Raw genomic sequence first — 21,370 nt, forward strand, 5'->3', positions numbered from 1 at the left:
AACCAGTTGACCAGTTGCCATTGAGTTGACTCCAACTCATGGTGACTGCAGAATGTCGAGTAGAATCGTGCTCCATAGGGTTTCAATGGCTGATTTTTTGGAAATAGATCACCAGACCTTCTGAGGTTTCTCTGGGTGAACTCAAACCTCCAACCTTTTGGTAAGCAGTCAAGAGCATTAACTGTTTGTACTACCCAGGGACTTCAAGAAGGACAGAGTAGAGGTTTAAGATGAGGTCCCTGCCTTCCAGCGGTTTAAAATGTTTTCAGGTAGGCAACACACACAGTATACACAGGAAAAGTTATAGCCAATACGAAACATCACAGAATGTTTATTTAAAAGTTAAGTGGAAGGGGTCATCCTGGTCCCTGCTATCCCCCGGGTGACAAAGCAGCCCTCTTCTCACCCTGCTTTGAAAGGCCAGTTACAGAGTTTTCACATTTTTGCCATCACGTCCTCATAAAAGACTGAAAGGACTTGGGAAGAGTCCTCCCTTCCCCGGGAGCCTGCTTAGCAGTGGGCAGGCAGGGATCCTGAAGCAGACAGGAATGACCCACCCTATGCTGAGTGGCCTGTCCTCTCTGCTGTGCAGGGAGAGGACTCGCAGCAAAGAGAACAAGGGCTTCAGGCACGGCTCCACGGGAGGAGGGCACAGGACCTTGCCTGATGCCCCAGGGCTCTAGGTCATGACCGAGCAGAGAGTGGAGCAGCTGAGCTAGCATCTCACATGCCCTCTGGATCCACCGCAGTGGCTGGGGGGAGGAGGGCGGGAAGTTGTGTGTGGAAGATTCTGATGGCACACCAGACTCAGGTACCTTGGTCATTTAGCAGTGTCTTTCATGGGAGGGGAGGAGTGTGGGACCTGGGGTCACCTTCCTTCCATGATGTTTGTCGTCTTAGCTAGTACTGCTGTGATAGAAATACCACAAGTGGGTGGCTTTAACAAACTAATTAATTTTCTCACAGTTTAGGAGGCTAGAAGTCGGAATTCAGGGCACCAGGGAAAGGCGCTCTCTCTGTCGGCTCTGGGGGGAGGTCCTTATCTCAACCTCTTCAGTGTTCTTGGTGTTCCCTGGTTCCTTGGTGATCTGCATGTGGCATCAATCTTTCCCCTTTTGTGCTTGCTTCTGTGCCTAATCTGCTCTTTTTATATCTCGAAAGTGATTAGGTTTAAGACATACCTTATGCTGATCTGGCCTCATTAACATAACAAAGAAAACCCTATTCCCAAATGGGATTATATCCACAGATATAGGGGTTAGAATCCCAACACATATTTTAGAGGGACACAATTCAATCCATTAAAGATGTCATTCTGAGACAGTGGTCAAGATTATCAGCTTGGCATCAGAGCTGAATGCATCTTTCCCACCAGATGCTAGCCGTGTGACTTCAGGCAAATTGCTTGACCTCTGTGAGTCTTTTCCTCATCTGAAAATGGGGATGCAAATACCTACCTCACTGTCGTGAGAATCAAATGCAGTCATTACCTAAAGCATTTCACATAGTGCCCGGCACCTAGGAGAAATGTGACCATTACCCTCCAGATGAAGAATGATTCATTTTTAGGAGAACTTGACCAAGGGTCATGCGTGTGGATTACACAGCATGGGTTAATCTCAGCTAGTCTGAATTGACCACATGCTTATCTCCAGAGCTACTGACCCTTGGCCAACACTATGGAATCTATCAACTAAAGATAAATGTTCTGTAACTATGGGTTTGTGAGTTGTTTTGGAGTAGGATGTACCAGCCAGTCGGCATTCTTTGGTAATAACACTTGGGTTTATGATTTGCATCCGGTTTTGGTGGTGCCTAGGGAGTGGGTTTCACCATTTAAGGCCGGTCACATAGCTGGACGCGCTATAAGAGACTTCCACCACAAGCCGACTTTGGGCTTTCTCGTTACCCTGGTGCTTCACCCCACACCCGTAGTGGTCCAAAACCCGGAACAGAGCGCTCCCGTGTGAGCCTTGTTACCATCCACTGTGGCCCCCGCAGGAAGACATATCCCAGGGACTAACAGCTGTGGGATGATGTGGTAGATGGCTCCCAACCATCCCTGCCTCCTGGTATTCACACCCTTGTGTAATCCCTTCCCTTTGAGTGTGGGCTCAATCTGGTGACTCACTTCTAATGAACAGAATATGGCAAAAGTGATAGGATGTCACTTCCTAGATTAGGTTACAAAAAGAGACTGTGGCTTCCATCTGGCACACACTCTCTCTCCCCACCTCCCTCAGAGCTCTCTCTCTCTCTGGTGGAAGCAACCTGCCATTCTGTGGGCTGTCTGAAGAGAGGCCCAGGTAGCAAAGAACACATGTCTCTGGCTAACAGCCAGGGAGGATCTGAGGCCTGCCAATAGCCACATGAGTGAGGTTGGAAGCAGGTCCATCCCCACTGGAGCCTTCAGATGACTTCAGCCTTGGGAGAGACCCAGATGCCTGTCCATAGAAACTGTGAGATAAAAAAGTTGTTTTAAGCCACTGAATCCGGGGGTAATTTGTTACATGGCAATAGATAGCTAATACACACCTGGCCTCCTCCTTCACCAGCAGTTGTGAGTCGGCCGCTCTCAGCAAGCTGCCTTGCCCCTGATCTGAAAGCTGGAAATCCAGAAACCCAACCTCGTCATAGAAGCGGCGTGGTATCCAGGCACCACCCATCATCAGTGCTCAGAGGACTTTTAAGTTTACTTCCAGAAGTGATGCTGTCTCCCGTAGGGTTGAGGGAGCCACTGGGTGACATAAGGGCTGGATAAGACTCTGAGGGTTGTCTACTTGTTCTGCTCATACCTGGAGTTGCACGTAGCTATTTGTGTTTTGTTTCCGTGGCAAGTGTTTTGTGTGCTGCCTCCCACCTTTCATTGCAACGGTAATATTTATGTGGCATTTGATAGTTTCTAAGTTCTTCTATCTTATTTGTTCCTCAGTTCCCTGAGTGGTAGGAATTGTTACCCCTATTTTACAACTGAGGCTTAGAGAAGTGCCTTGCTCCAATCACACAACTCCTAAGAGACCTGCTCTAAGGTCTCCAATTGTCTTTTTAAAAAATATTTATGAACAACTTCTAAATTCTCAGCTCTCTGCCAAGAATATATTCATAACCGTCCCTGTTTATCAGGCTCCTCCGCTGTCCAGGCATGGGGATAGGCCCCTAACGTACGCGATTCCATTTCATCCCCACAACAACTTTGAGGTGCGAGAGTGTTATGGTTTCCATTGACCAATGAAGAAAGGGGCACAGACTGGGAAAATGACCTGCCCAGGGACTAAGAGGAAAAGCTGGGATGTCAAACCCCAGTCTGGCTGGTTCCAAAGCTCCTTGTATCTAAGACATGTTCCCAAGGTAGGTAGGGGCTACACCAGCTCCCAGAGTTCAACAATAAAGGAAAGAGACAGATCAAGGCAGCAGTGGGGACTTGACAGCAGGGCTGGTGGCTGGAGCAGGGTCAGGGTGTGTTGGAAGGAGGGAGCCAGTTCCTGGGAACTGTGGCTGACAGAGAAGCTTCGGAAGTGGAAACCTCCAGCAGCCAGGTTCGAAGGTCCATGGGGTAATGGAAAAACACTCTCTGGGCCCTTGACTACCTTGAGTACTTGTTCATGGTCAAATTTGGCCTTGAAACCATTGACTCTCTCTGCTGGTGACTCAGAAGGGTCTGGGAAGTATCCCACCACATACAACCATCCCACTTAATTACAACACCCCAGGCCAGCTCTCCAGGCTCTGCCTAGCAACCTCAGCGTGTAGCTACTGTTCATGCCTTGGCGTTGAAGATGGGTGTCTAAGACCTTGCTACTCAGGATGTGGCCTTCGGACCAGCAACACCAACATTACCTGGAAGCTTGTTAGAAAACAGATTCCTAGGCCCCACTCCAGAATCAGATCCTGTATTTAACAAGATCCCCAAGTGATTCATATGCAAATTAAAATGTGAGAAGCTCTGGTTGTTGGGAGGTAATTCCCCATTGGTCTATTTCTGACATCTTGTGAGAGTCACTGACTGACTCTGTGCCAGATAATCCTTCCAAAGATGTTCATGTGATGAAGAGCCTTGGAAGATAGATATAGCTTTCTCTCTGGAAAGCAAAGGGCTGATTTGCTTGTTATTGGTGTTGTTAGGTGCCGTCGAATTGATTTCAACTCATAGCGACCCTATGTGACTGAGTAGAACTGCCCCACTTTGTTTTCTTGGCTGTAATCTTCACAGAAACAGATCGCGAGGTCTTTCTCCCAAGGAATCGCAACGTGGGTTCCAGCAGCCAACCTTCTGGTTAGCAGTTGAGTGCATAACCATTCCACCACTAGGGCTCCTTCCAAATTTTTTACTGCTTTTTGTAAAACGTTCCAATTCCTAAGCTCAGAGTTCCTCTCCCGTAACACAACCCATTGTGTTCCGGTGTCACCTGGCCCTCTTCACATCACCTTGTGGGAACCGGCACAGATGCCGATACTCTGGCTACTGCGGTTGCTGTGACTAATACACCATCCTTTGTCTTTGACCCAAGAGTCTCATGTCTTTGGTCACCACAAAATGGTGGTGCACTAACTTGTTAGATTGCAAATACTAGAAAATCTAAGACTCTTCACAGTACTTGATCTTGCTCTGCGAGACAGACAGACTAACCATTATTCCTTTAGTTTCTCTACAGTTAAATTGGATCACCAGAAAGTTGTGTAATAGTCTATGCTCAGGTTTTACCTTTCAAATTACATAAGAAATGCATATGCATTGCAGGAAAAATCAGAAAATGCAGGTAAGCAAAAAATATTTTTAAAACACTAGTAGTCTCACCATTCAGAGAGGGCTGCCCTTATCTACTTAGTACCCATCCTTCCAGTCTTTTTCTATTCGTGTATCTACATATAGGAAAAAAAATTAATGGGATAATAATACATATATTATCTTTTAATGGTTCTGTTACCGTAAAGCATGGATTTGAGCCTCCTGCCGCAAAAGCCAATGCTGAGACAGGGGTGAGGTGAACAGCAAGAGGATTTTATTGTATATCGATATACAGGAGACAGAGGGGAATGAGCTCCTCTAAAAGACCTGTCTCCCCGACTGGAGACTGGCTGAAGGTTTTATATGGACAGGATTATAGTTTCTCTTCGTGGTGGTCATGTTTCTCACATCTCAGATGAGTTAATCTCTTACTGTCAATCCTTGAAGTTTATCTGGCACTGTTAGTCACAATTTTCACGTCGCAAATGAGTTAATCCTAGTCCTTGAGGGCTATCAATTTGTTCTGCCACCCTCCAAGGAAAAATTTTAGTCAATCTTACTGGAATAGGAGGAGGGAGAAAGAAGAAGGAAAAAAAAGACAGTATCATGAGGAAAAGCAGGGGCTAGTAATGGTGGGAAGCAATGGTGGTAATTGATCTTACACAGCCTGTTCCAGGTCTCTTAAAAATACAGCACGGACATCTTTCCAAGTGTCTAAATTGACCTCAACATACTTTGTAATGCTTGTCTAGTATTCCATTTTATGAACTCTATTTATTCAATCCCCTATTTGTGGACATTTAGTTGGTTTGCAGGGGCAGTGGTGGTTCAGTGGTAGACTTCTCACCTTCCATGTGGAAGACCCGAGTATGATTCCCAGCCAATGCACCTCATGAGCAGCTACCACCTGTCTGTTAGGGCAAGCTGGCGTGTTGCTATGATGCTGACAGGTTTAAGTGGAGTCCAGACTAATACAGACTAGGAAGAAAGGCCTGGTGATTTACTTCCAAAAATCAGCCAATGAAAACCCTATGGATCACAAAGACCCATCCCATTGTGCATGGGGTCGCCGTGAGTCAGGTTTTCCTTTCAGTTAGCATCAAGTGCTTAACCATTGTGCCACCAGTGTGCCTTCTTTTGAAAATAATCAAAACTCATTGCTGTCGAGTCAATTCTGACTCATAGCGACCCTACAGGACAGAGTAGAGCTGCCCCGTAGGGTTTCCAAGGAGTGGCTGGTGAATTTGAACTGCTGACCTTTTGGTTAGCAGCCGAGCTTTTAACCACTGCACCACCAGGGCTCCTCTTCTGAAAATAGGTGGGTACAAATAGATACATGGAAAAAAAAAGAATGAAAGAACTCATTTAAACAAATTTTTTTGGAGCCTCATTGCTTTGTAAGAACTCCTGGCTGGGAAGGCAGCTTGCTGGCATTCTGAACATCCTGGTAATTGTGCTTGTCGGTTTAATTACCTATAAACAAAGTCCCGGTTTTGGGAGAAAAGGAGTAATTTGCAATTACCAGCAATTGGTTTGCCACATCCAAGACCCCTGCATTCTCATTTTGAAAAAGTCAGGAAATGTAAAGAACAGAAACCTCCCACTGAAAAGCCAGCCCCTTCACACTCTCTTGAATTGACTTAAAAACGCCTCCACTATTGTGAGATGCAACATCTAAAAGCAATGTACTCCCTCCGACTGCTCCATTCGCCGCCCTCAAAAGTTGCAGTTGTCCGAAAAAAGTAACAAGGCTTTCATCTCTAGAGGGAAGATGAGTGATTTTTATTTTATCAATGTATTTTCTGATTTTTTTTTTAATGAGCACTTATCAGTTCTGTCTTGGTCATCTGACGCTGGTCTAACAGAAATACCACAAGTGGATGGTTTTGACAAAGAGAAGTTTATTCTCTCACAGTCCAGTAGGCTACAAGTCCAAATTCAGGGCGTCAGCTCCAGGGGAATGCTTTCTCTCTCTGTCAGCTCTGGAGGAAGGTCCTTGTGATACATCAGTCTTCCCTTGGTCTGGGAGCATCTCAGCGCAGGAACCTCAGGTCCAAAGGATACGCTCTGCTCTGGGCATTGCTTTCTTGGTGGTGTGAGGTTCCCATATGTCTCTGCTCATGTCTGTCTTTTATATCTCAAAAGAGATTGGAGTAAGACACTATCTAATCTTATAAACCTCATTAGCATAACCTCATCACAGTGATAGAATTTAAGACACATGAGGAGATCACATATGACCTCATCATAGTGATAGAGTTTACAACACATAAGGAAATCACATCAGATTACACAATTATACAATACTGGGAATCATGACCTAGCCAAGTTGCTACACACATTTTTGGGGGGACACAATTCAATCCATGACAAGTTGTGTGATAGAAATATTATTTAAGGTACACTTTTTTCAACTTTTTATTATGGGAAATTTCAAATATATACAAAGTAAACATAATAGCTTAATGAAACCCCGTGTACTCACCATCCAGTTCCTAGAATTTTCAACATTCTGCCATTCTTATTTTATCTGTATCTCCACCCACTCCCTACCTCTCCAATTATTGTTATTTTTTATGGTTCACTTTTCTTTGAGGCAAAATTTACATACATTTAAAACCAGTTGCCACATCAATTCCAAGTCATGGTGACCCCATGTATGTCAGAGTAGAACTGTGCTCCATAGGATTTTCAGTGGTAGGTTTTTCTGAAGTCGCCAGGCCTTTCTTCCTAGGTGCCTCCGGGTGGACCGAAACATCCAAGCGCGAGCACGTTAACGTTTGCACCACCTAGGGACTCCTTATATACATTGTTGTTGTTGTTAGGTTCCATCAAGTCGATTGCAACTCATAATGACCCTATGTACAACAGAACGAAACACTGGCTGGTCCTCCACCATCCTCACAATCATTGCTATGCTTGAGCCCATCGTTGCAGCCACTGTGTCAATCCATCTCGTTAAGGGTCTTCCTCTCTTTCGCTGATTCTCTACTTTACCAAGTGTAATGTCCTTCTCCAGGCAATGGTCCCTCCTCATAACATGTCCAAAGTAGGTGAGATGAAGTCTCGTCATCCCTAACTGTACAATTTTGGCAAAGGATGTACCCGGGTAACCCACTCCAATCACGATACAGAACATTTCCATCTCCACAGAAAGTTCCTTCATGCCCCTTCCCAGTCACCGCCCCCCGCCCCACACCATTGTGTTGTTGTTAGCTGCCCTTGAGAAGGCCCCCAACTCACAGCAACCCCATGGATAATGGAACAAGACGCTGCCGGTCCTGCGCCATCCCCACGACTGGCTGCAGATCAGACTGTTTATGATCCATAGGGTTTTGTTTTGGAAGTAGATTGCCAGGTCTTTCTTCCTAGTCCATTTTAATCTGAAAGCTTTGTTGCAACCTGTTCAGCATCACAGCAACTAGCAAATCTCCACTGACAGTCGGCTGGTGGCTGCTCATGAGGTGCATTGGCCAGGAATCAATCCATGTCGCCCGGATGCAAGCTAGGCAAACACAAGTTTCTTTTGTTTTCAACTTAGTTTTGCCTATTCTAGAACTTCATATAAATCATACAGTATGCACTCTTTAGCATCTGGCTTCTTTCACTTGGCATTATATCTATGAGATTCATCCATAATAGTACATGTATCAGTAACTTAGTCCTTTTTATTGCTAGAAGGTATTCTATTATATGATTGTATACCACAGTTTATGAATCCATTCTCCTGTTGATGGACTTTTCTGTTATTTCAAGATATGGCTATTATGAATAAAACTAGCATGAATATTCTTTTTTTTGTATTTTAGATGAAGGTTTACAGAACAAATAGTTTCTTATTAAACAGTACACATATTGTTTTATGACACTGGTTGCCAACCCCACGACATGTCTACACTGTCCCTTCTCGACCTTGGGTTCCCTATTATCAGCTTTCCTGCCCCCTCCTGCCTTCTAGTCCTTGTCCCTTGTGCTCCATTAGGGTCGTTTTGTTTTATGGGCCTGTCTAATCTTTGGCTGAAGGGTGAGCCTTGGGAGTGACTTCATTACTGAGCTAAAAAGGTGTCCAGGGGCCATATTCTCGGGATTTCTCCAGTTTCTGTCAGGCCAGTAAGTCTGGTTTTTTTTTTTTTTTTTTTAATTGTTGTCGTTTAAATGAAGTTTACGTTTCAAGTTAGTCTCCCATACAAAAATTTATACATACAATGTTATGTGACCCTAATTGCTCTCCCTATACTGTGACAGCACACTTCTCCTTTCCACCCCGGATTCCCCATGTCCATTCAACCACCTCCTAACTCTCTGCCTTCCCATCTCACCTCTGGACAGAAGCTGCCCGTTTAGTCTCTTGTAGCTACTTGAGCTAAGAGGCACACTCCTTATGAGCATCACTTTATATCCCACAGTCCAGTCCAATCCCTGTCTGAAGAGTTGGTCTCAGAAATTGTTTTAGTTCTGGGCTGATACAGAAGCCGGGATGGTCTTTTTTGTGAGTTAGAGTTGGCATGAACATTCTTGTATAAGCATTTTTGTGACCTGTGTTTTCATTTCTCTTGGATAAATATCTAAAGGTATTTTATGGTGGTTTTAATTTGCATTTCCCTAATGTCTAATGATGTTGAACACTTTTTCATGTGTTTGTCATCCATTCATATGATTTCCTTTGTGAAGGGTCTGTTCAAGTCTTTTGCCTATATTTAACAGGGTTGCTTGTCTTTTGAACTTGACTTGCAAGAGTTCTTTCTATATTCTGGATGAAAGGCCTTTGTCAGATGTGAACATTTCCTCCCACTCTGTGGCTTACTTTTAGTTTCTTAATGGAGTCTTTGAAGGAACAGAAGTTTTGATGAAATCTATTTTATCAATTTTTTTCTTGTATGGTTATAATCCTTTTTATATCCTGTTTATGAAATCTTTGCCTACCCCTACATCTTAAAGAGTTTCTCTTAGGTTTGCTTCTGAATTTTTATATTTTAGCATTTACATTTAGGTCTATAATCTATCTGAAATCGATTTTTGCTTATAGTATAAGGTAGGGGTTGTGGTTCATTTTTTTCCATATGAACAATTGGTTGTTCCAATATCATTTGCTGAAAATACCTCCCTTTCTCCATTGAATTGTTCTTGTGCCTTTGTCAAAATCAGCTGGGAATAGGTCTATTCCAGTACTCGCTATTCTTTTCCATTGATCTGTTGGTCTATCTTTACGCCAGACTCATACTCCTTGCTAACTGTAGCTTTATAGTAAGTCTCAGATCAGGTAGTGCCAAGTCCTCCAGCTTTGTTTTCTTCAAGATTGTTTGGTCCTTTGCATTTCCGTGTAAATTTTAGAACCAGCTTTCAATTTTTATTAAAAGAAAAAATAACCTTGTTGGAGTATGATTGGGATTGCTTTGAATTTATAGATCAGTTTGGAGAGAACTGACCTTTTAACAATATTGAGTCTTCCATTCCAGGAACGTAGTATACTTTTCCATTTATTTATATCTTTCCCTCTGCAATGTTTTGTAGTTTTCAATGTAAAGGCTTTGCATGCCTTTTGTTATATTTATTCCTAAGTCTTTTATAGTTTTTGACACTATTATAAATAGAATTTTTTATATTTCATTTTCTAATTGTTTTCCACTAGTATATAGAAACACAATTGATCTTCATATGTAGACCTTGTATTCTGAGATTTTGATATACTCAAATAGTTCTACTAATTTTTTGGTTGATTCCTTAAGATTGTCTGTGTAAACAATCATGTTGTCCTTTCCAATCTTTATACTTTTTATTTATTTCTCTTGCTTTATTTCACTGGCTAAGATCCTGATTTTAGGGGGAAAGCATTTGGTATTTACCATTAAATATGATATTGCATAATGATTATATTGTCCCCAAATAGGACAGTATCACTTCTTCCTTTGTACTCTGTACACCTTTCCTTCTCCTTGCATTATTGCACACACGAATTCAGCACAATGTTGAATCGGAGCAGTGACAGTGAACGCCCTTCCCTTCTTCCCAAACTTAGAGGGAAAACACTGTCTTTTTACCTGAATATGTGATGTTACCTGGAGGTTTCTCATAGATGATCTTTATTAGGTTTGGGAAGTTCCCTTCCATTCCTAGTTGGCTGAGAGTTTTTATCATGAATGGGCATTGAATTTTGTCAAATGTTTCCTCTGCATCTATTGAGATGATTGTATTTTTTTAATTTATTTTTTACTTTATTGTTGTACTTTAAGTGAAAGTTTACAATTCAAGTTAGTCTCTCACACAAAAATTTATACATACACTGTTATGTGACCCTAGTTGCTCTCCCTATACTGTGACAGCACTCTCCTCCTTTCTACCCTGGATTTCCCATGTCCATTCAACCAGCTCCTGACCCTCTCTGCCTTCTCATCTCACCTCTGGACAGGAGCTGCCCATTTAGTCTCATGGATCTACTTGAGCTACACTCTTCACGAGTATCATTTTATGTCCCATAATCCAGTCTAATCTTTGTCTGAAGAGTTGGCCTCAGGAATGGTTTTAGTTCTGAGTTGATAAGATAGTCCAGGGGTCAGGCTTTCTGAGATTCCTCCAGTCTTAGTCAGACCATTAAGTCTGGTCTTTTTACTAGAATTTGAGTTCTGCACCCCACTTTTCTCCTGCCCCATCAGGGACTCTCTGTTGTTGTGTTCCCAGTCAGGGCGGTCATTGGTGGTAGCCGGGCACCATCTAGTTCTTCTGGTCTCAGGCTGATGCAGTCTCTGGTTTATGTGGCCCTTTCTGTCTCTTGGGCTAATAGTTGCCTTGTGGCTTTGATGTTCTTCATTCTCCTTTGCTCCAGGTGGGTTGGAACAATTGATGCTGATTGTACTTTTTTTTTTTTTAGTCAGTATGGTGAATTACATTGACGGATTTTCAAATGTTAAAGCAACCCTGCATTCCTGGGCTAAATATCACTTAGTCATGATGCAGTATCCTTTTTTTATATAGTACTGAATTTGATTTGCTTCTTTTGTTAAGAGTCCTGATGGTGCAGTGGTTAATCACTCGGCTGCTAACCAAAAGGTCGCGGTTTGAACCTACCAGCCTCTCCATAGGAGAAAGATGTGGCAGTCTGCTTCTGTAAAGATTACAGCCTTGGAAACCCTATGGGGCAGTTCTACTGTGTCTATAGGGTCGCTAGGAGTCGGAATCAACTCAATGGCAACGGGTTTTTCGGTTTTGTTTTTGTTAAGGACTTTTCCATCTATGTTTATGAATGATATTGTTCTATGGTTTTCTTATAATGCCTGTGTCAGGTTTTGGAATTATAGTAATGCTGACCTCATAGAACAAGTTGGAAAGTGTTCCTTCTTCCTCTGTTCTCTGAATGAGTTTGTGTAAAATTGGTATTACATCTTCCTTGAATGTTTGATAGACTTCACCAGTAAATGAATATATATATATTCATTAAATCATATATTTATCATTATATCGTGTATATATTATATATGATATATATTACACATACAGCAGTCATTTCAAGATATGATTATTATACTTATTACCCAGATTTTCAGTTTCATTTTGTGCCAGTTTGGTCACATGAGTTTTTTAAAGGAACTTTCCCGTTTTATCTAATTTACCAAATTTAGGATCTCTACAGGGTCACTATGAATCAGCATCGACTTTACGGCAATGGGTTTTTTTTTTTGTGTGTGTGTGTGTGTGGCTTATTCAATCTCTGGAGCCCTGGTGGCGCAGTGGTTAAAAGCATTCAGCTGTTAACCAAAAGTTCAGCTGTTTAAATCCACCAGCTGCTCCTTGGAAACCCTACGGGGCAGTTCTACTCTGTCCTCTAGGCTCACTATTCAATGCAGGATCTCTATTCAATCAGAATATTGGTAACTTGTGTTTTCTGTGTATTTCTTCATTAATCCAGTGAAGGTTTATCCATTTTTAAGATAGTTTCAAAGCACCAAATTTTTGGTTTTTAAATTTTCTCAATTATGTGCCTGTTTTTCATTTCATCCACTTCTGCTCTTTATTATTTCCTTCCTTCCTCTTACTTTGGGTTTAATTTTCTCACCATTTTCTAGCTTCTTAAGGTGAAAACTGTCTTAAGAGGAGCACAGGGGTGAGAGCTGCTTCTTGCAGTTACCGAAAATCTGGGTTACATCAGTGTCCCCTTTCTGCTCTCTTAGCCTTCCAACATCTGTGCGATGAACTCTGTGTTAAATCCCCTCTGCTGGAAATATCTAGAATGGTCTCGGATTTTCTGTCTGAACTCTTGAATATTGTCCACGTAAACAGCATTTCTTAAAGTGCGTTCCAAAAGACATTAGTCTGAAATTCTCATGAGTCCGATGGTCCAATGAGTTTGGAAAATGCTACATACTAGATCTCTCCTTTGGACGATTCTGAACGCACATTACCATACTAAAGGCTATGGCAGATTAAAACCAAAAACCACAGTCGCTGTCAAGTCTATTCCAAGTCATAGTGACCCTATACAACAGAGTAGAACTGCCCATAGGGTTTCCAAGGAGTGGCTGGTAGATTCAAACTGCCAAACTTTTGGTTAGCAGCTGTAGCTCTTAACCACTGTTCCACCAGGGCTCCAGTGGTAGGTTACTGTACGGCGAATATCCATTCCTTCTTCCCACCTCGACAGAAGTATGGTTCCCTGCTCCATGCTTTGGCTGATGGAATGTGGGTGGAAATAGCAGGGTGCCAGGTCCTAGTACAGATGTGGAGAGGTATTGTGTGTTTCTACTTGCTCCTCTGGGAGTTTTGACCTCTGCCATGAGAAGAACATGTCCCAGGTAACCTCTCTAGCCTGCTTCAGAGACAAGTGCAGCCAACCTGAACTCAACACACAGCCTGGAGCAGAGCTGCCCCAGCTGCCCCATAGACCTGTAAGCAAGAAGTAAATGCTTCCTGCTGTATCACTGTGAGTTTGTGGTGATTTGTTATGCAACAAAAGCTGGTTAATGCAAGGGTTCCAAGAAGCCCTGCAATAAACATACTCAGCATCTTCTAACTTTTCATTTCCCCACACTTATTCGATCCAAGAACCGGATTTTGTATTCCACAGGAAACACTTTGGGAGATAGCTATATAAACAAACCACTTGATAGTGGTTATATTCTAAAATAAAATCATGGAATTTAACTTTGAAAAGAGGCATTCCTTGCAATAGGATTTGTTACCTAATTAATAAAGTCATCAGTTTTTTAAATTTTTGTAAAGTATACCAAATAGGCTTTCTAAGACTTATAATATTACTATTAATTATACTTATTATTTTTTCCCTTGGGTGTACCAGCTTAATCTGATATAGAAAAGATGGGAAACTGAAATACTGTTAATTCCAATACAACTTTGCCTCTCTATGTATATAAATATGTATACAATATAAGATGATTTAATCCTATTGCTTTAAATATTTTCCCACCAAATCCTTAGGACTGCTGATTAACTCATCATTTTATGGAAAATTTACACCGTATAAACCTAATGGGCAAAGCCAGCCCTCGTTGTCATACCAATCAGCCCAATGAGCCTTAATTTCTATTAGAAGCAGACACACTTCTTTTAATTCATGGCAATGATAATATGCATTCTTGGGGCCTATTTATTTCTGAGTCATAACTCAAAAAGACAGATAACTCAAAGACAGACAGACAAAGCCTTGCCATTAATTTGAGGCTTGAATGAAATAAAGTGTCTCCACTTCTGATATTTCTTATGGACCCTCTTTGCTTTGTCCCAAGGGACTTTCCCCCAAGGAAAACAATTATTTGAGATTGAAGAGGTGTGACTGTTAAATGAAAAGGTACTTCACACCCACTGCCTCACCCTACAGATACTGGAATTCAGCAAATCCCAACACTGGCCAACCTTGCTTCTACCGCCATATTTCACCCTTAACACAATTATGTGCAGGACACCAAGTGACCTGAAGGCCTATAGTGGGGGCTCATGGTGCCAGATACCAGTGTTTCTAACTGTCCCTTTTGCTGGTGCTTGGAGGTTTTTCCAGCCCAGAACAAAGTACCACAGTCAAATTAAGGATGGGCTAGACTGAAACATGGATTTTCTCTGTAAAGTGAGGAAAAGGCAATTTGAAAGGGGAGGTGGAAAAAGGACAACAGGTCTGACATCTCCACTCACAGGCGCATCTTCAAGGCAGATCAATTTTAGAAAGCGTATACATAAATCTGTGAATAAATTCCCTGAAAAATATCCGTGCCCACATATTCCTTGGAAAGTCTTCTTGTACCCGTGGGGGAACACATATGCCAGTTTGAGGAGCTATTTTTCTCATTATTCTTGACCAAACATAATATTACTTTAAAAAAGAGAGAAACATCTCTTAAGTTTTATTTTGAGATAATTTATTGTTAAATGAAGAAGTCACAAAGTGAAATGGAGTGGGACAGGTGTCAAAGAGGAATTTAAACAATGGTTTTTGTCAAATAAGATTCTGGATTTCCTAAGGTTAGAAATAGGAAGCGTGTCAAATGAAAATATACTCATTCAAATCAAGTTTTTTTAAAAAAAGGTCTGCGATTCGAAAAGAAAATAGCTTTTAAAATGCAAATCATCCTCATCACAGGAAAAACATAATTTAAAAGACTGAGAAGAAAGCTTTTGAATTAACACATAAACCATATCTCCCAGACACACTTAGGAATGTTTGTTTTTAACCAGTGAATTTTAAAAAGTCACTGCAGACCACCACAAATATCTTGCTGGTTTCCATCACTTGATCCACATCTGTCCTAAAGCGTTCCATTATGTCTTGCTTTTCTGCAACTTTCAGCAAAGCAGATTTGGAGGGGAAAAAAAAAGACGAGAAAGAACTACAGTTGGCTCCCTAGAGAATAACTTAGTAAAACCTGCTTCTCCATTCCCATTACACGTTCACAATCACTCACTCCTACTTACTTCACTGATATATTTCAGGTTCTCTCTACACCTAGAATTATTTGCCCAAACTTAACACAACTTCATTAATCCAAAAAATGATCATAAGGACATCTCAAATTGTTGCTGTGTTAAAAAGCATATTCTCCCACACATCTCTCTCCTGCCATAAAAAAAAAAAAAAAAGTTGCCATCAAGTCTGACTCATGGTGACCCCATGTGTGTTAGAGTAGAACTGTGCTCCATAGGGTTTTCGATGGCTGATTTTTCGGAAGTAGATCACCAGGTCTTTCTTCCGAGGCACCTCTGGATGGATTCCAGCTGCCAACCTTTTGGTTAGTTGCAAAGTGCTTAACCTTTTGCACTCCCAGGGACTCCTGCCGTGCTGCCCTCGATATCATTCTGAACTCATTCAAATGCTTCCATTTGGTCAGAGCAAACAAAGCCTTGGGGATTCTCTTAACACAATTTAAAAATTACATTTACCACTTAAATGGCAAGATTATGAAACCAGATAGAAAAATCAGTTTTTAGAAATATATTCTATGTCATTTGCTCTTCCAAAGGCAGGAGGCGTTTGTTGTTCTGCATGCTGAGGGAGGAGACTACTGAGTCCCAAAGTGCCCTCCTGGCTTCACCCTGGCAAACTCGGGACCATTACGCCAACTGCAGGCTCCTGTCCAAGGGGATGTGCCCGATCAGTTAGGAGCACAAAGACTAAACACTACGAGGTCTGAAGAGGACACCAGACAATTTGACTCCATAGGCCTCCAACGACTTTAAATGAGGGCGATTATCATCACACCTACTCTGACTGTAACAAAAATCCCTCCTGTGGCTCCAGGATGCCCAGAGAGCTATCAATTCTGCTTTCAGGACAGCTGGGAGCCATCCAGAGGGCCCCGGCATTACCCCCGGAGTCTGAGTTCATAGAGCTCGGAAACCCTTGAGCACTTGACGTGATTTAGACATGCTGTTGTTGTTGTTAGGTGCCGTTGAGTAGCGACTCTACATACAATAGAACGAAACGCTGCCAGTCCTGTACCTCCCATTAATCGTTGCTGTGTTTGAGCCCATTGTTGCAGCCACTGTGTCAATTTAGATGTAGTTGATGGAAATATCCATGGTTTATTCTTTCCAATACTTGGAAGAAAAAAGCCACCTGCCACTTTCGTTACTCAAAAGCCACAGGGATTGGCAGGAGGAAGAAGTAAGGGCTGGGAGTAGGGTGGGATGGTCGTGTGAGGCAGGTCGTGAGAGGGTCTGGCTGAACCCTCCTGGACCAGTGGCTGTCCCCGCATCCTCAGCCGGTTCAGCTGAATCTGCAAAGCTTCTCTGGGAACATCTTCAGTTAGCACCCAACTCCGTGACTGTCACTTAAACTAAAACGAAAATTTAAGAGACCTTTATACCATGCCTACAGTGTCCAGGTTTTGGAGTTTGAATTGTGACATTATCCCGTTCTGAATTTAACTTTGCTTAGCCCAAGCAGTGATTTCCTTGCTTTTTGGATCAGACCTAAGGCACTGGCAGGATTTCTCTGCAGTTTTGACACAGAGCCCTTACAGTGAGTCAATCTCCCGTCCCTGGAGAGGGACACCTAGCATGATGAACCAGATCACCAGAAACATCTCCAGCCACCTCCTCCCAGTGGCATCGAGTCTTATGTGTGGCCGTGGGCTCCCACTGTGAGTCAAGTGAAATCCCCCTCGTGGACTTCCAAAAGCATTCTTCCAAAGCATTCTTTCAAAATGCCATTATCTCTCAGAAGGGCCCTTTGCTATGTTTTGCCTTATGAAAAATAGGAAAGTATTTGAAAACCCTAAAATACGTATCAGGGGAGTTACACAAGCCTGTGGAGATGTTCAACAGATGCCAAGGATGCAAGGCATTTTGCCAGAGCCTGTGCCTCGGGACCAACCGGTGGCAAGAACCGGAACCAAAGCCACTGCTTCCGAACTCAGCAGCCCGTTAATCTAACGTCCCTAAAGCAGGCAAGAAGAAAGTGAACATTTTCTGTTTTTGTTTTTTTTTTCCCAAGCATCTTATATCACAGTTTGGGGGTTTTCAATATCATGAAAACGATTTAGAGAACTCCAAGAGTTTTGGTTGACAGGAAATACAAATGGAAATGGAAATGAAAAATGGAATGGAACTCAGCTCTCCGTAGATTGAACCCATATGGGTGTCACGACTTACTGAATGAGCTCTGCTTTTGTAGCAGTGAAGACTCCCATGGCTGGAATTTCTGAAAACTCAACTTTTCCATCATCCCAGAGACTGCTTCCACACTCTTCCTCAGACAAACAGACAATGGAGGAAGAGCAATCGATTCTGCTTTCAGGACAGATGGGAGCCCTCCACAGGGACCCCTGTTTCAATTTTTGGCCATTTTCTTTTTGCTTCTCGTTTCCTTTTATTTTCTCACCAAATTGAGACTTGGGGGGAAAATATGCAGCAGCAAACAGGAAATATACTCCTCTTAAGAACGATTTAAAAAATGTAAAAAACAAAACAAATTTCTTCAATAACGACAAGACGCAATGACATCTTGTTGCTTCCTCAGGCTGGGCTTAGCGGTATGTCCAGGCTAGACTCCTCTGGGGCCGGAAGGACACATAAGGGCGGCAGTGCCAGACTTGAGCAGGGTAGTCTGGGGACCAGGGCAGCGGAAGAGCTGGTCCAACCCAGCCCTGCCTGCTCGAGTCAGCATTCATCCGAGAGGCAATCGCCACCCAGGAACTCGGTGGCTTCGAGCTCCACGCTGGACAGAAACCTCCTCAGCGTCTTCCGACAGTTGTAATCCAGGGTGGTGGTATAGACGGTCTTGGGGTACTTGGGGTAGACGATGGTGGTGCTGAGGAAGCGTGCGGGCTTGTGGCGGGGCTCGAAGCGCACCTCGGCCCTGTAGTTGCGCCATGTGCAATTGGGGACACAGGTGACCGTCTGGCTGCAGGAGGCCACGGCCAGGCCCAGGGGCATGTGGATATCGTTGATGAAGTGCCGCTCGGAGTCGTACTTGACTGAGGAAGTGTACCTGCACCATAGACATAAGGCACCATGAAGTCGCTCCTCTGAGCTGGGGGCAGAGGGGTCCCCTCCTGTGACCCTGAACCTTCTCGAGGGGCACAATTGCTGAGACGTGGCTACTCCAGCGAGAAGCAGCCTAGACTCTGTGGAGCACCATGTGCTAAGCACTATCCTAAGCACTTACTTTGTTTATGAGATGTAATTTAATCTTCCTAAGAACCCTGGGAGAGGAAACCGAGGTGTACAGGTTAAATTCACAGTGCTAGTTAGTACAGCTGGGATTTGAACCCAGGTCTGTAGGATTCCAAAGTTTGGCCCTGCACCCACTGTTTCTTACTGCAGGCATGACCCTTGGGGTCTATTCCCACCTGTTTAAGCTATGAAACCTTGACCAGGTTACTTAACTTTTCTGAGCCTCAGTTTCCTGTTTCTGTAGCGGGTGTCCCGTAATAACCATGCAGGATGCTAACACCTAGCAAGTGCTGTCAGTGGTAATTATTATATGGGATGGGGTGGATTCTACTGCTCCACTAGCGGGGAGCAGTTTCTCTGTCCTCTCAAGGGATCGGTCAGCTCTTCAATAAGAGGACGAAAGCAGTGGGAACCTGAACGCTAGCTCCGAAAGCACAGCTCTACCACTTACCAGTATTCGGCCCACTTTGGTCTATGGTTTGGAGATCCCGCAAACCTAGGGCCTCAGGGATCTCGCTGTATCAACCAAAGCCAATTACAATCCTGATTTCCATAAAATAAATTAACATCCATCTTCCTCAGCAGCCACCTTCTTTTTTTAAGTCTATAATTTGGCAATTTGAAGCATTTCTGGGTGGCACAAACAGGTGCTCAGCTCCTAACCAAAAGGTTGGCAGTCTGAGTCTTCTGAGAGGTAGCTCGGAAGAAAGTCCTGGTGATCTGCTTCTGAAAGGTCATAGCCATTGAAAACTATGGTGCACAGCCCAAATCCGACACACATGGGGTTGCCATGAGTTGGAATTGACTTGACCACAACTGGTTTGATTTTTTTTTTTTTTTTGGCAATTTGGGAGTTAATTTTTTTTATGGAAATTAAAGCATTAATGCATTTTACCACATCGTTATTGCAGCTTCATGGATACTTAAATATGTATGAGTATCATAAATATAGACTCATTTAACAGCACTGTCCCTCGCTAGCCTCTACGGACCGGACAGGTGAGTAATGATCGCCACTCTTTTCCCTGAGTCAGATGTAAACTTCTATTCTCCTTGGGCAAATAGGTAAGAGGCAGGCTGAAGTTAATGTCATGAAGTCATGTCCCCATTTGGTTCAAAATACAAGCTCCACAGGAATAAAAGGCTAAACTGCTCACCTCCAGGCTGCTGAACCTCTCTTTGTTCCATGTCAAAGGGTCCTTTGTGTCACTGCAACTGGAACTCCAGCTATAAAATCACCAGTTACAAAACATGGAATTCCTTTCTCTAAAGAATCTTTAAATAAGCCTCTTCATGAATCTTTGCCCCCAGGTAACATACGGAGTCACTGCGAGTGGGAATTGACTGGACAGCAGACAACAACAAAAATCCTTGATAAGATAAGTTCCCAAAGGAAGAATGTTACTTGCCGAGTGAAACTCTAACCTGAAACTAGGTCACAGCACCTTGAGGTGGGTGGGGATACAGCTGGCGGGGAGCAGCTTCTGGAATTAATTTTTAACAAATTTTAAATACCCGATGGCTATGATATGTAAAGAGAAAAAAACAACGTTCAAAACCTCAAGAAAAAACGGAACCCAATTTTAATTTAAAAAAGGCAACCAAAAAATTAAATGGGCAAGGAACCAAAAGAAAAAAATCTGAAAGCATACTCACCAAGCTATTAATAGTCTTTGGCACACTTTTGCAATTAACTAACTTTATTTTATTTTTACAACAAGCATTAATTGCTGGAATAAAAAAAAAATGAAATCAGGGTCTGCTATATTTACCTTACTTCCATCGGTGGTAAGGGGTCAAACTCAACTCCTTCACCAAAGGACAGGGGGCATAACCTTGGCAAGCAGCCGGAGGCCAGGGGGTTGGGGAGCAAGGCTGGATTCTGTGAGGACGGAGAAGAATGTGATTAGGACCCCCGCCTATCTGATGTACCTCCCACAGAAGGTCCTGGCTCTGAGCCTCCAGCTGACAGGCCCAATTGTGACCTGTGTCCCCCTCCTGGGCATCACTGAGAAGGGCCAGGCTACAGCACGGGGAGAGCACTGGACAGGGAGCCAAAGGCCTGGGTCCGAGTCCCAGGACTATCACGAACATGCTGCGTCACATCACATGCCTGCAACCTTATCTGCACCGCTGAGGTTGTGTGAAAGGCTGAAGAGAGGAAGCGTACTCGCACTAATGATCACACCAGACCTAGGAGTTGCTGCACCATCTCACAGCAATGCTATCAGAAAACCTGGATTAACCAAGTTTAACTAACTAGAGGGGGCAGTGGTTTAGTGGTAGAATTCTCGCCTTCCACGCGGTAGACCTGGGTTTGATTCCCAGCCAGTGCACCTCAGCGCAGCCACCACCCATCTCTTATCGGAAGCTTGCATGTTGCTATGATGCTGAACAGGTTTCAGCAGAGCTTCCGGACTAAGGTGGACTATTTCCAAAACTCAGCCAGCGAAAATCTTATGGATCACAACGGTCAGATCCTGTTGTGCATGGGGTCACCAGGAGTCAAGGGCTGACTCGGCGACAGCTAAC

At 43.2% G+C, this 21,370-nt stretch overlaps 1 protein-coding gene across 1 annotated transcript; it reads right to left on the reverse strand.

Annotated features, from left to right (window-relative positions):
• Positions 1-16,062: 16,062 nt before the first annotated feature.
• RFLNB (refilin B) lies at positions 16,063-20,735 on the reverse strand (the record flags this gene model as incomplete). Its single annotated transcript, XM_012555475.2, has 2 exons — positions 16,063-18,653; positions 20,611-20,735. Coding segments are annotated over 2 exons (456 nt in total), but the record flags the coding sequence as incomplete, so codon positions are not given.
• Between the last annotated feature and the right edge of the window lie 635 nt (positions 20,736-21,370).

Source organism: Trichechus manatus, unplaced genomic scaffold (assembly GCF_000243295.1).
Source record: "Trichechus manatus latirostris isolate Lorelei unplaced genomic scaffold, TriManLat1.0 scaffold00040, whole genome shotgun sequence".
Taxonomy (NCBI): domain Eukaryota; kingdom Metazoa; phylum Chordata; class Mammalia; order Sirenia; family Trichechidae; genus Trichechus; species Trichechus manatus.